Raw genomic sequence first — 14,765 nt, forward strand, 5'->3', positions numbered from 1 at the left:
AAATCATTTCCTAAATAAACATTTCTACATTATCTTCTTTTAGTTTTATTATTTTACATTAGATTTACGGTCTACCCAGAATTGATTTTCTCTCTCATGTATGAGGTTGGGGTCAAGTTAACTTTTTCCATATGGATACCAGATTGTATCAGCGTTCATTTTTGAAAACACTGCCATTTCTCTGCTTTCTGTACCACCACCTTTTGTTCCAAATCATGATGGTTGTTTTTCTTTTCTGTCTGCCTGTTTTTGTGTGGGTGCCATACTATTTTATTTACTTTGGCTTTATGGTATTTGAAGTTTGGGATAGAGTACAGATCTCCCACAAAATAACACTGTCATTTGAGGAGATTCTGATACAGGTGATCCATGGTTGACATCTCTGCTCTAGAGATGCTGTGAGAGAGCTCCCAAATTCTTGCCTAGTATATTTACCTGTGTTTATAGTTATAAAAGCATATTATTAAAGGGAGCCATTCTGATACATAGTTGCACACATTGTTTATGCTTGCACGTGTAAAAACAATTTCTGGTATTTTGTAATCTTTATGAGCACCAATGGTTTCAGAACAGTCCATCGTATGTATCCTGGTCCATTTTATATATTCATTTGCTGATATTTCTTTCTTAAAAATAATTCTACAAATATAGTAAAATGTTAATTATAGACTCTCAACGTTGGGCTGTATGTGTTCTTATACAGTTTATTTTCACTTTTCTGTAGTTTTGAGAATTTTTATAATATTGGAAAAAATGCTACAGATAATACTTTATGGTATAAAATCCCTCCTCCCCTTTTGTATCTAGGATAGATTGTGGTAGATTTGATGAACCCTTTTTGGTAGTCTCAGATGTGAACTTTCTGAGTCAAAGAGCATGCATATTTTTAGAGCTCTTTGAAACACATTACTAAATAGATTTCCATAAGAAATTTTTATTCATTAACCTTCCCACTAGCAACATGCATGTTTCATAGCCTTTATCAGTATACTGTGTTGACATCAGCAGAAATATATATACATTTTATTTTAATCCTTATTTATTTATTTTGAGATAGGGGTCTCACTATGTTGTCCAGTCTGGCCTCAAACTTCTGGGCTCAAGTGATCCTCTCAACTCAGCCTCCTGAGTAGCTGGGACTTCAGGCATTAGTCACTGGCACCTGGCTCTTAAGCCTTATTTTGAACTTGCATTTCTAGTTAAGCTGATTATTTTTCTTTTTGGTTATTTGATTCTTTATGAAATATATCCATTTACCTACTAGCATTTTATTAATAATCTAATCTGACAAAAAAGGGTGAGAAAATTCCTCTGGGAAAATGAGCAGATGACTAACAGGGGCAAATCTGAGAGAGAACAGAGAGGAGATAAGCCCTACCAAGAGTTAAAACATTATATAAAGCTTTAGTAACAGACTGATGAAGTAAGTAGTTGGGACTTAGAAAGCTTTTTCAGAATTTGTTGTAAGATAAAGCAAAAGCTCACCAGAAATCACAAATTAAATGGTTAAGAGTATTCAATTTATAGATTTTTCCCCACACCATTCAATATACCACATTGTCAGTGGATTATAGTTAGATATTAAAAATGAAAAGAATATTTCTCAATAGGTAGGGAATCATCTAAGTTTAGTAGAGATTGCAAATATTGCCAAGGAAAATAAAACAGGTTGCACCACATAAAAATTTAACTTTTATGATTTAATAGCAGCTCATAACCAACATGTAAAAATATAAGCAATAGTTTATTGGAGCAAAATATCAGAAAAAGTTCTAATATCCTAGTTAATGTTAAGACTCTTCGGGCGCGGTGGCTCACGCCTGTAATCCCAGCACTTTGGGAGGCTGAGGCGGGTGGATCACAAGGTCAAGAGATCGAGACCATCCTGGTCAACATGGTGAAACCCCGTCTCTACTAAAAATACAAAAAATTAGCTGGGCATGGTGGCGCGTGCCTGTAATCCTAGCTACTCAGGAGGCTGAGGCAGGAGAATTGCCTGAACCCAGGAGGCGGAGGTTGCAGTGAGCCGAGATCGCGCCATTGCGCTCCAGCCTGGGTAACAAGAGTGAAACTCCGTCTCCAAAAAAAAAAAAAAGACTCTTTAGGGAAACCATCATTTATCTTTTTACTTCGTGGTTTTTTTTTCTGCAGAAGCCAATAAATATTTTAAGTTTTAGCTCACAGGAAACTACTAGAAATAAACTGATGGTTACACTCTTCTTTGGGCCATGTTTTGGCTTTTTTTCCTCCCCAGCTTTTTTTGATTTCAGAAATGAAGTTCCAAAAAACTTTAGTTGGGTTTTTTTTTCTTTTTGAGACAGGGTATCTTTCTGTCACCCAGGTGGGTATGCAGTAGCACAATTACAGCTCACTGCAACTTCCAACTCCTGAGCTCACCAGTCCTCCTGCCCCAGCCTCCCAAGTAGGTAGGATTGCAGGTGTGCACCACCATGCCAGGCTGATTTTTAAATTTTTTGTAGAGATGGGATCTCACTATGTTGCCCAGGATGGTCTTGAACTCCTAGTTTCAAATGAACTTTTAGCCTCAGCTTCCCGACGTGCTGGAATTACAGGCATGAGCCACTGCACCTAGCTGGAAAAATCTTTATGAGTGTTGGTAAACACTTCCCAGGAGATGATTAGCATGAAGGCATTTAGAATTAAAAATAATCAATTCATTAGAATCTAGCATGATACTGGCAGTTAACAAAAATGTTTTTATATGTAGGAGGGGTTATGTCTGTCAAACCAAGAGGGCTTACTGTTGTCTGATAAAGCATTTACTTTGCTACTGAGAGATGTGACGATTGCTGAGTGAATGAATGGTAAATAATAGTCATTTGGTTTCCTACAGTGCATCCTAATAATACTAAGTTGATAGTGTTTGTTCTGCATGTTGATTAGAGATTGTATTGCCACATTTTGGAGGGTCTTTATAAAACTAATTTACATTTTTTAAATGACGAGGTAGCTACAGGTGTGGTGTTCAGGTCAAGAAGGCAGGGTCACTCCTTCCTGTGGCTAAGTGTTGGCTCTGATGATGTGCTTAGGCACACAGTGCCATTTAGACATACTTTATGTCTTATCTGATAAATGATTTTTAAAAATTACCTATATTCATGAACAGCTAATAACTACTGTTCACTTAAATCCAGTACTAGTAATTTTCCCTCCAGCTTTGGGAATCAATCAGTTATTCTACAAGTGAGCACCAGAGAAAGTAGTTGTCCCCCTCTTACCCCCATAAGTGTATATATTTGGGGATCTTTTTGTGTGAGTAATCGTTTCTTTAGAAAATTACATTCATCTTCTCTGAGAGGTGCTCATGCTGTGGTGTGTGTATTGTTTTTAGTCACTTTTTTTTTGTTTTAGAAGACAGTAGAGTGTCTTTGTTAATAGCAGGGGATTTGGGGTCCCCAACTCAGGGCTGTATGTATTTGGTCAAGTTAATTAACATTTTTGAGCTTCACTTTTGTGGAAAGGGGGAAATAATTGTAACTCCTTGGATATTGAAAGTTATTAAATGAGATAAATGCATGTCATGCTCGTAGCCCATAATGAATATTAAATGAATACTAGCTTTTAAATTCTTGGTCTTGTTAGTGATATGTTTTTCCAAATTTATTTTCTTTGGTTGATATTTGAAAGCTTTACTAACCAGATTCAGAAAATATTTCCAACTTGATATGTAACCGAGAATACAACACTTAGTGGGTACTCTCCTGGTTGTGTCAAGGTAATGCAAATGTGGCAGATTTCAGCACATTTTATAGTTATTGAGTATTGAAATGTTTATAGTTAATTTCTTTCTTTGATTACAGCACTCATATATCTCCCATCAGCATCCTACCAGCCTCTACAGAGTAAGTAGTATATTTATAGAAGACAAATTTTTAAGATTTTAAAATACTACTAAGCTGTAGAAATGAAAATAATGTACTTATTGTGCTCACTTTAGGGGAAAGACTGTTTACAGGCAGTAAACAAGTTAGTATTTTATGTACTGAAATAGGAACAAGTGAAGAAGAAACCTGTTGCATTAATATACAAAATAAAGATGAGCTTTCTTCAGATGATTATTTTTTGGATCCTCTGAAATAGTTGAAAAATGTTCATGGAAGTATAAGTTTTTAAAAAGTTGACCTAAAAAGTGTGAGCAATACTCATGGTTCTTTCATTTAGCTGAATGTTAGTAGATTATTTTGCTTTATAAGTATAGCTTTGAAAAGTCTTATTTTAGTGGTTTTCTGTATAGTGAGGAGTGAATTATAGGGACAACCGATCCTTCCTATCCCAGTAACAATTGAGACATTATGGTTGATTTGTATACGATTGTTGTCTGGGTAAATTTTACTTTTTTTTTTTTTGAGATGGAGTTTCACTCATGTTACCCAGGCTGGAGTGCAGTGGCACGATCTCGGCTCACTGCAACCTCCGCCTCCTGGGTTCAGGCAATTCTCCTGCCTCAGCCTCCTGAGTAGCTGGGACTACAGGCACACACCACCATGCCCAGCTAATTTTTTGTATTTTTAGTAGAGACGGGGTTTCACCATGTTGACCAGGATGGTCTTGATCTCTTGACCTCGTGATCCACCCGCCTCGGCCTCCCAAAGTGCTCGGATTACAAAATTTTACTTTTAAAACTTAAGCCAGTATCATGTATTCCTTTTATGTGTTTCTTTTTATACTTCGGTTTACCATTTAAATATCATAATAGTTTTACTGGTCAAAGGTTTCAGCGTTTATGTCTGTGTGACCAGATATCCAGTTAGAGTGACTGCTTCTTACCAAACTGTGTTATGTTTTGTAGTATTTTAGAAAGAACAATTAGAGCAGCTGTGGAACAGCACCTTTTTGATCTGCAGAGCAGCATAGATCATGATCTTAAGAATTTACAACAGCAAAATGTGGTGTATAATAACGAAGCAGAAAGTATTCATTGTGATGGGGAAGGATCTGATAACCAGTAAGAAACATTTTACTGTTGTTTATTAAATGTTATAAAATAGTTTTATCTTAAAAAACTGTATTTCTACTTAAATAACAGGGTGTCATCTTTCTTGGAGATTTCTGAAAGTCATTGTGAAAAGTGACTGTGTTTATATACTTGCATATACATCTATAATTAACACTGAAAAATCTCCTGACTTTTTTCATAATGTTTTATTAAGTCCAATACAGGTTTGTTTGGTTTTTGTTTTTTTTTTCCCTGAACATCACACGAAGTAACAAGCTTACCTTTAGGAATTATGTTGTATGAAAAATAACTTAAAAAAATTAGACTCTGCAAGAGATGGTCACACTTTGAGAGGCATTCAGTGATTTAGGCAGACAGTTACAGGAGCAGCAGATTGATATCACTATAGTGCATATGATCATTGAGTGAAAAGGCGGGCAGAGTCATCCTTTGCTATTTAAATGGTTATCCCTTGCCACCAGTCTCTCCCCTCCCCACATGTTTTTGTTAGGTTAGCTTTTAATACATGTTGAACAAAATTCAGAATCTGAAATGCTCCCTAATCCAAAAGTCCAAAATCTGAAATGCTCCCAAATCCAAAACTTTGAGCACTGACATGATACTCAAAAGAAGTGCTCATGTGAGCATTTTGGAATTTGGATTTTCAGATTAGTGATGCTAATCTGGTACCTCTCCTTGGGATGTTGTGAGGGACCTTGTTTGTTATGCACTCTGAAAATTTTCATAAGCAAATGAGTGGCTTTTAAGATAATTTATGAGCCAGTTGCTAACTGGCAAATATTCCAAAATCTGAAAAGAAACAAACAAAAAACCCCAAATCTGAAGCACTTCTGGTCCCAAGCATTTCTGACAAGGAATACCTAACCTGTATTTAACCTTTATTAGTTAAAGGTACCTCTAAGACTTGATGTTACTCCACTCTTCATCTGACCTGTTACCTTTAAATGAAGGAAAGCCTCTCTTTGTTTTCTATTACTTTAGCCCAGTGCTTCAGGATACCCGTGTACCTCCCTCAGAGACCATGGTGCAATGATTTCATGTCTTTCATATATCACTGTTTTTGGCGGGGGGACAGATGATAAAGATGTACCCAAATCTAGAATATTCAGAGTTAGGTAAAAAACAAAAAACATGATTGAGGAGTGATTTTTTTTTTTAAGACAGTTTTTAAAAGGGCTAACTAGAATAGCTATCAAATATGAAATGAAACTGAAAAATGTAAATGTATGTGAAAACCAGTGGTGGGAATGTTTATTTTTGGAATTCCATGTAGTATAATTGCAAGTGTGTCATGGGTGGCACTGCCAGCCAGTGCAGCTCTATTTGATGGCTTTGGTTTGTGTACTTTGAAGGCATGATTAGAATATATACAACTCGGAAAAGGCAACAGAGGGTAAGAAAAGAAAAAAATTAAAAAGGAAAAAATGTATGCAATTGGATCTATTGGAAGTATTTGGACAGAATATGAAGGGGAAAAAAGCAGTATGTAAAAGTTAGAAATAGTGGGAAAATGGCCGGGCGCGGTGGCTCACGCCTGTAATCCCAGCACTTTGGGAGGCCGAGGCGGGTGGATCACAAGGTCAAGAGATCGAGACCATCCTGGTCAACACGGTGAAACCCCGTCTCTACTAAAACTACAAAACATTAGCTGGGCATGGTGGTGTGTGCCTGTAGTCCCAGCTACTCAGGAGGCTGAGGCAGGAGAATTGCCTGAACCCAGGAGGCGGAGGTTGCGGTGAGCCGAGATTGCGCCATTGCACTCCAGCCTGGGTAACAAGAGCTAAACTCCATCTCAAAAAAAAAAAAAAAGAAATAGTGGGAAAATGTTTCAAAGGATGTAAGCAGATTTCTTGGAGTTTGTCCTTAGCTTAGCTAGGGATCCTGCAAACCTATACCCATTGGTCAGATAATATTCTTATTTTCATCACTGGGAAATACATGTTCTATCGAGGGAAGTGGTACCATCTTTGGAAACAAAAACTGCAGTGTTTTGTATATTCAAAACTGTGTAAGATGACAACTCTGCAGCAGGTAGCTATTTCTGTTTTACTTGATAAGGTGTTAGACATTGTAGTGTCTAGTACTGGACTTGTATTTGAACAGGACAGATGGGTCATTATGGTGTGAGACTGTGTATTTGCAAGGGAAATGACTATTTTGCACATAAATTATTTTAAAAGCCATTAATTCGGGTATGAAAATTTTTAGAGGGGGTAACAAACAAGATCCCTCATAACATCCCAAGGAGACAAAAACTTAGCAGATTTAATAATCTAATTTAGCAAGACAAAAAAGTGGATTTTTGTGAAAAGTACACATTTTTTTAACAAGTGAAAGTTTCAGATCATTGTTGATATTTACTTATTTTAAAGTAAAGGCATTACCTAGTCAACATTTGGCCTGATCTAATTTTTTAAACTTCATCTCTAGGGTTAATATTGCTGATGATATTATTAATGCCAGTGAAAGTAACAGAGACTGTTCAGAACCTGTGGCTAGCACTAATTTAGACAATGAAGTTATGCAGCAAGATTGTGTATTTGAGAATGAAGAAAATAACCAGGTAAGGAATGTCAAAAATGCGTGTTAGGTATGTTCGATGTATAACTTTGATTGTTTCATGTGTTCCTTTGATGTCAGTATTTTGCCACATATAGTTCAGTATTTTGCTGGCACACTTAATTTTCTCAATTATAAATCCCCAAGAATATACATTTCCTCAGAGTTTAGGAAACATCACTGGTAGAAAAGTTTAAAATAACTTATTTTAAGTTATTTTCCTAGAAAGAAATTATTATGTCAGCTGAGGTGGGTAGGTGGTATTATGGTTGACTTTTGTTATTTTTAAGACAGCTTCTGTATTTCTTACGAGTTTTGGTGAAGACCATGGTATGGGGGAGAACCTATAATATAATATTCTCATATAGCTCTTAGGATGGGATAGACCCCTGTAACAAAATACTGGTTAACAAGAGAAAAGCAAGTATTAAGATATGTATACCTCATGTACACATGGGAGATACTTGGGGGAAGTGAGTAAATCTCTCAGAGGTGGCTTAAATACCATCATGCCCTGAAACAAAGGAAAGAAGGATGTTGGAGAGATCTACTTGTAATAAGATGGCCAGGAAAAGCACCGTAAGCAAAGTAAAGGTTTGCTCCAAAGATTGATAGTTTTAGAGTCAGAGAGGAGACACCTGTAGAAATGGAGATTTCTACTGCAGGTGAAAATTTCTTTTATGAAAGAGTAACTTCTCTGTATTATCCTATATTTTCTATTTCTGAAAATAATCAGCTCAAAATAATTCTTATGCCAAAGAGGCATAATTTGGTGTGGCATGTTCTGAACCCCCACTGTTGGCATCCTTTCATGATTAGCAAGAACCTATGAACATTGTTGTAATGATGACTAAATTATTGTCACTGTCACATTTGTTAGTGGTAATATTTTTTTAAAAAACAATTGCCATTAAAAATAAAAAGCATCAGGGCCGGGCGCGGTGGCTCAAGCCTGTAATCCCAGCACTTTGGGAGGCCGAGGCGGGTGGATCACGAGGTCAAGAGATCGAGACCATCCTGGTCAACATGGTGAAACCCCGTCTCTAATAAAAATACGAAAAAATTAGCTGAGCATGGTGGTGTGTGCCTGTAATCCCAGCTACTCAGGAGGCTGAGGCAGGAGAATTGCCTGAACCCAGGAGGCGGAGGTTGCGGTGAGCCGAGATTGCGTCATTGCACTCCAGCCTGGGTAACATGAGTGAAACTCCGTCTCAAACAAACAAACAAAAATAAATAAATAAATAAATAAAATAAAAAGCATCTTTCTAAGACATGTTCAAAATGTAATTTTGATATTACTTTTAAAAATAAGATGCTAAATTAATTCATAAAGTGAGTTTCTTCAGTATATTTTCATTCTAAACCATATACTAAAGTAGGACTAAAGAGGAATTTAGAGTAAGTAGACTTAGGTTTGTATTTTGCCTTTGCTTAATATCCGTGTGACTTTGGCCAAGTCACCTGACTTCTCAACTGCATTTTGCCTTTCTCTAAACTGCATTAGAGGATTATGATTAAAAAATGTGAACATGCTATAAAATTATTTTATAAAGTAGAAAGACATTTCAAAGAAGTTGCCACCTGTTAGTTTCACAGACTTGGGTATGTTAGATTAACAGCTTTTTAGTTATTGCCTCTACAGTCCTCTTGCCTTTTCCTGGATTATAAATTTCTGCCTGTCTACTGAGTCATTCCTATCTGTGTAAAACATTCATACTGTTATTTCTTCCAAGTTCAGAAAAAAACCCTCTCTCAACTCCCTCCATCCCATTCTAGCTACATACACCCTGATTTCTCTGCTTCCCTTTATAAATAGAATTGCTAGAAGAATTGTCTGTGTCTATTTTAACTCTTCTCCCATTCTCCCTTAAATTCACTGACAGCTTTCCTTTCCTCCAACCATTCATTCCTCTGAAATTGCTCTTGCAAGTTACCAGTGATGTCTACTGAATGTTTTACTTTGCCTTATAGCAAAGTTTGATTCGGTTAATTACTCCCACTACCTTGATATACTTTTTTCACCTGGCATTCAGGATATCTCACTCTGTTGTTTTCTTTTCCTACACTGGCTGTTCTTTTTCTGTCTCTTCTGCTGATGGCTCATCTTCTGAATCTCTTATATTTGGAATGGCCCAGGGCCCAGTTCTCAGATCGCTTATTTTTATTTACTTCCTCAGTAATCCTGTTTAGTCTAATGGCTCTTACTACCAGCTATATGCTACTGATTCCCAAATTTGTATCTCCAGTCCAGACCTGTTTTGGAACTTTACATTCCTATATCCAACTAGTCCACTCAACATTTCCACTGGTATATTTTTACCAAGCATCTGTTGAATAGGAAAGATTTCATTCGTCACCCATCACTAGTTTCATAGCCGAGGCACCTGTAACAGAAGACATTAACAAGAAAAAAGCATGCACATTTATTTAAGTTTTATGTGACATGAGCACCTTCAGAAATCAAGACTCAAACAGAGACACCTGTGTATTTTAATGCTTTGGTTTGATGAAAAGTAGACAGTAGTGCAGAAGAATAATTAGACAAAGAGGATGTGATCTCATTATAATAAATGAAGGGTGGCTAATTTATCAAGGCCTGTTTGTTCAGATTCTTTTCTGTGTCCCTGTGTATTCAGAGATAAGGGCGTTCCTTTCGTCCAGGTATAGGATAGATACTTCTGGAATGAAGGTTTTATGACTTACTTCAGAAAAGAAGTCAGACTACTTTTTACTGTTTCTGCTGCCACCCTGCAGGTCCAAACTGCCATCGTCTCACCTGCATTAATATTGCTTCCTAATTAATCTCCTCATCTTTGTTTCCTGATCATACAGCCAGAATGATCCTTTTAAGAGGAATATTAGATAATGTCACTTCCTAGAACCTTCCGGTGCCATCTAGTTATCAAAATATAGCCGTAGGCACTACAGAATATTGGCTGTGATAGTCAGGTTTGAGACAGCTAAATCTTAAGTCCTATCTGGATTTCTATTTGTGTGGATATCTCCTTAGCTCACATTCTTACTATTCTTGCAGATATTTCCTCAATTTTATCAAATCTTATCACTCTCTGTGTATTAGCAGGGCCTCCCACTTACCCACCTACTCCAGCCTCTGAATTTTTTTGTCTTTTTTCCCTGCTTCCTATCCCCTCCCCACTTTCCCCCCCCTAAGATGGAGTCTTGCTCTCCTGCCCAGGCTGGAGTGCAGTGGCATAGTCTTGGCTCATTACAGCCTCTGCCTCCCGGGTTCAAGCAGTTCTCCTGCCTCAGCCTCCCAGGTAGCTGGGATTATAGGCCTGTGCCACCACGCCTGGCTAATTTTTGTGTTTTTAGTAAAGACAGGGTTTCACCATGTTGGCCAAGCTGGTCTTGAACTCCTGACCTCAAGTGATCTGTGTGCCTCAGCCTTCCAAAGTGCTGGGATTATAGGCGTAAGCCACTGCACCTGGCACCCTCCTCACTTTTGATAGTGTTATAATTATTTTATGTATCTTTTAATTTTTATTTTTAGAGACAAGGTCTCACTCTTGCCCAGGTTGGAGTGCAGTGATGTGATCATACTCACTATAACCTTAAACTCCTGGCCTCAAGCCATTTTTCTCACCGTATGTCCTAGAGTGTTGGGATTACATGCATCAGCCACTGTGCCCAGCCATATCTACTTGTCTGTTTATTGTCTCTCTCCCACCATTCGATTAAAATCTCATGGGACCACTCACAGTAGCTCATCTGTAATCCAAGCACATTGGGAGGTCACAGCGAGAGCATCACTTGAGCCTGGGAGTTTGAGACCTGCCTGTGCAACATAAGGAGAACCTGTCTGTACAAAAATAATAAAAAATATTAACCAGGTGAAATGATGCTCTCCTGTGGTCCCAGCTACTTGAGAGGCTGAGGTGGGAAGATCACCTGAGCCCAGGAGGTAAGGCTGCAGTGAGTGGTGATCACACTACTGCAGTTCAGCCTGGGTGACACAGTGAGAATTTGTCTTTGGAAAAAAACAAAAAACAATGAGGGCCGAGATTTTTGTCTCTTTTGTTCTTTATTACATCCCTATTATCTTGATGCTTCGTAGGTGTTCATTAAGCATTCGTTGAATGTAAGACCACAATGGCATCTGGCACATAGTAAGCAACTCAGTAAATAATTTGTTGAATGAAATTGGTGTATCAGGCTGGGCATGGTGGCTTACGCCTATAATCCCAGCACCTTGGGAGGCTGAGGAAGGTGGATCGCTTGACCCCAGGAGTTTGAGACCAGCCTGGGCAACATGGTGTCTCTACAAAAATTAAAAATTAGCTAGGCGTGGTGGCATACACCTGTAGTCCCAGCTATTTGGGAGGCTTAGGTGGGAGGATCACTTGAGCCTGGGAGGTAGAGGTTGCAAGGTTGTAGTGAGCCGAGATCATGCCACTGCACTGCAGCCTGGGTGACAGAGTGAGACCCTGTGTCCCCCCACCTCCCCCCCCCAAAAAAAAAATTAGTGTATCAGTTACTTTGTAAAGAGAACAGGAATTCTTTCTAAAATTGGTTTTAGGAAACCTTTTTGAATGATGGGTTCTTGGCCTTGAAAAGCCTGTTTTTTTCACCATTTTTCCCCCCCAGCTAAGAAGCTCAATGATTTTTCTTCTTATTACGATAAGTTAGTTCAGTTGGGCAATACACAATACTTGTTAACTTGGACAGTACAAGCAAAAACACCCGATTTAAATTTCAGTGACTTGATAATCTAGGTTTTACATGTACATAGTTTCTAATATGGAATATAATTAGTGCTGTTAGGGCACTATAGTCTTGCAGAAGAGAGGACAGAACTTCTGGCCAGGGTAGTTATGGAAGGTCTTGGAGCAAGGGGGATTTTGAATTTGGCCTTTCATAGGGTTGAATTTGGTTCAAGATTTGTGAGACTAAAATGAATAGTATAAGTAAAGATTACAGGGAAATGTTGAATGTTAATGAAGCAGAGCTACTTGTAGAGCTCAGGGTATTGTGGGAGGATATATAATAGAAGATAATTCTGGAAATAGTGGTAGATTCGAGTCATGCATAGAACCTGGAATACTATGCTAAGAATTGTGGATTTTCTCAGTAGAAGGAAAATATGGAAAACTTTGAAGCAGAAGGAATGATGTACCCAGATCTGTATTTTAGGAAGAAGATTTTTTTAGTAGTCATAAATAGTTTGTAGGAAATATTGGGGGTTAAGACAACAGTTAGTGGGCTTTTTGCACTATATTTGGTGAGCACTTAAAATGTCTGCGCTGGTGGGCATGGTGGCTCACATCTGTAATCCTGGCACTTTGGAAGGCCGAGGTGGGCGGATCACTTGAGGTCAGGAGTTCAAGATCAGCCTGACCAACATGGTGAAACCCCATCTCTACCAAAAAATTAAAAAATTAGCCCAGGTGTGGTGGTATATGCCTGTAGTCCCAGCTATTCGGGAGGCTGAGGTGGAAGAATCTCTTGAACCTGGGAGGAAGAGGTTGCAGTGAGCTGAGATTGCACTCCAGCCTGGGCAAAAGAGTGAGACTCTCTTTAAAAAAAAAAAAAAAAAAGTCTGAACTTTGGGACCCAGGGAAGGAAAGAAGGAAGAATAGAGAACATTCCAAAGGTGAAAATGATCAAGATTTAGGCGCAAACTGGGTTAAGAAACACAGACACTAAGGTATTGGAAAAGAGGTCAGTGTTGGAGAACTGGTGGTTCATATGAAGCAGATGTTTGGGTCTTGAGTTGTGGCTGGTGGTGGGGGCTCATTTGCTTATGAGTGAATGGAATTGCCAAAGCAGTGACTTCAATAAGAGAATGAGTGGGGATTGAAGAAACCTGAGGGGAACCTCTGTATTTTAGCACTTTGGAGGAAAAAACAGCCATGGCCATAGAAACTGGGAATGTCAAAGAGGATGAGATTTTTCCTAAGTTTGAAAGTTGGTCAAAATAGAGAGTTAAAAGGAGAAAAAAGGTGATGGGAGGTAAAGGTACAAAAATAAGAAGGGGAAGTTTAATTTTATTTGCTTGCTAGGGGGGGTTAAAAGTCTAATCAAATGGCTTTTTTTTCTTTGCCTTTGCTGTTGAGCAAAAAATTTAAAATATATGTTTTAAACAATACAAATTATTTAATATATTTTTATATACATTATTTAAAACATTTTTTAAACAATATAAACAATATATTTAATGCTGGTGAGGGTTTGGTTAAGATAAGCAGTCTCATACAGACGTCAGAAGTATAAATTACTGTAAATTTCCTGGAAAACACATTAGCAGAATAAAAAACCTTAAACCAGAAATTTCAAAATCCAGGACTGTGTCCTAAGGAAATACATACAAATCAGAGGTGTATGCAAATATTTTTCTATTAAAATTCTTATTGGGGGTTTATTTGCAGGAAAAAAAAATGAGAAACACAAAAAGTACTCAATGGAAAATGATTCGATAAATCATAGTATATCCATATAATAGGATATTGTTGAGTCATTTAGAATTGTTTTAAAGGGCCAAGTAATAGTCACGAGTAAAGTTATTTTGAAAAACAAAAAACAAAAACAAAGTATAGATTACTAAAGCTAATGAAGTCCCAATTTCTTTGCATGCACTGTACATGTGTGTGTGTGACACATAGTCAAAAGGCCAAGAAGTGTAACAAAACATTTACAGTGACCTTCTGGATGATAGATTGTGAATGATTTTGCTTTTCTTCATATGTTCTTATATTTAGGTTTCCAACAGTTTCTCTGATTTATAATCAAATAATTTAAGCAAATAATTAATTCCAATTAAAATTTATTGTATTTTGTGATAGAAATTATTGGTAAAGAAAGAGGAGTTTTGGTAGGTAGAGGATTTCATGGTTAAGAATGAGTACCAGGTGAGTAGATAGAAGCTGCGGTGTGTGGAAAGCCTTTTGGACAAGTTTTGCATTGAAAATGAAAGAGGAGAGTTGAGCAGTCTGGTTGTGGAAGAGATATCTGCCTATGCGCCTCTACTTTCTTGATACAGGATGGAGATTTGAGCATGTCAGTAGGAATCAGTAACTAGATAGGGAGAGACTGAAAAATGTCAGAAGAAAACTCCAGGGTAATTAGGGGAACACTGCATAGAGGGGGTTGGGGATAAGAGATGGGAGGAAGATGATTCAAGGTACAGGTTAAGTGACTATTTCTAAATAGGAAAAACTACTTTTAATCTTCAGTAAAAGGGGATATATAGATTTTTTTTTTTTTTTTTTTT

General features: G+C 37.6%; 1 protein-coding gene across 8 annotated transcripts in view; it reads left to right on the top strand.

The window, feature by feature from the left end:
• Positions 1-14,765, top strand: part of FAM13B (family with sequence similarity 13 member B) — a 119,117-nt gene that overhangs the window by 72,304 nt on the left and 32,048 nt on the right. For all 8 annotated transcript variants that reach the window (XM_017500951.2, XM_017500956.2, XM_017500954.2 and 5 more), the window contains 3 exons: positions 3,822-3,863; positions 4,811-4,966; positions 7,409-7,541. In XM_017500951.2, the coding sequence (XP_017356440.1) occupies positions 3,822-3,863; positions 4,811-4,966; positions 7,409-7,541 (331 nt within the window). The remainder of the gene's footprint in view (positions 1-3,821; positions 3,864-4,810; positions 4,967-7,408; positions 7,542-14,765) is intronic.

The sequence above is a fragment of the Cebus imitator genome, unplaced genomic scaffold (genome assembly GCF_001604975.1).
Source record: "Cebus imitator isolate Cc_AM_T3 unplaced genomic scaffold, Cebus_imitator-1.0 Scaffold274, whole genome shotgun sequence".
Lineage (NCBI taxonomy): Eukaryota > Metazoa > Chordata > Mammalia > Primates > Cebidae > Cebus > Cebus imitator.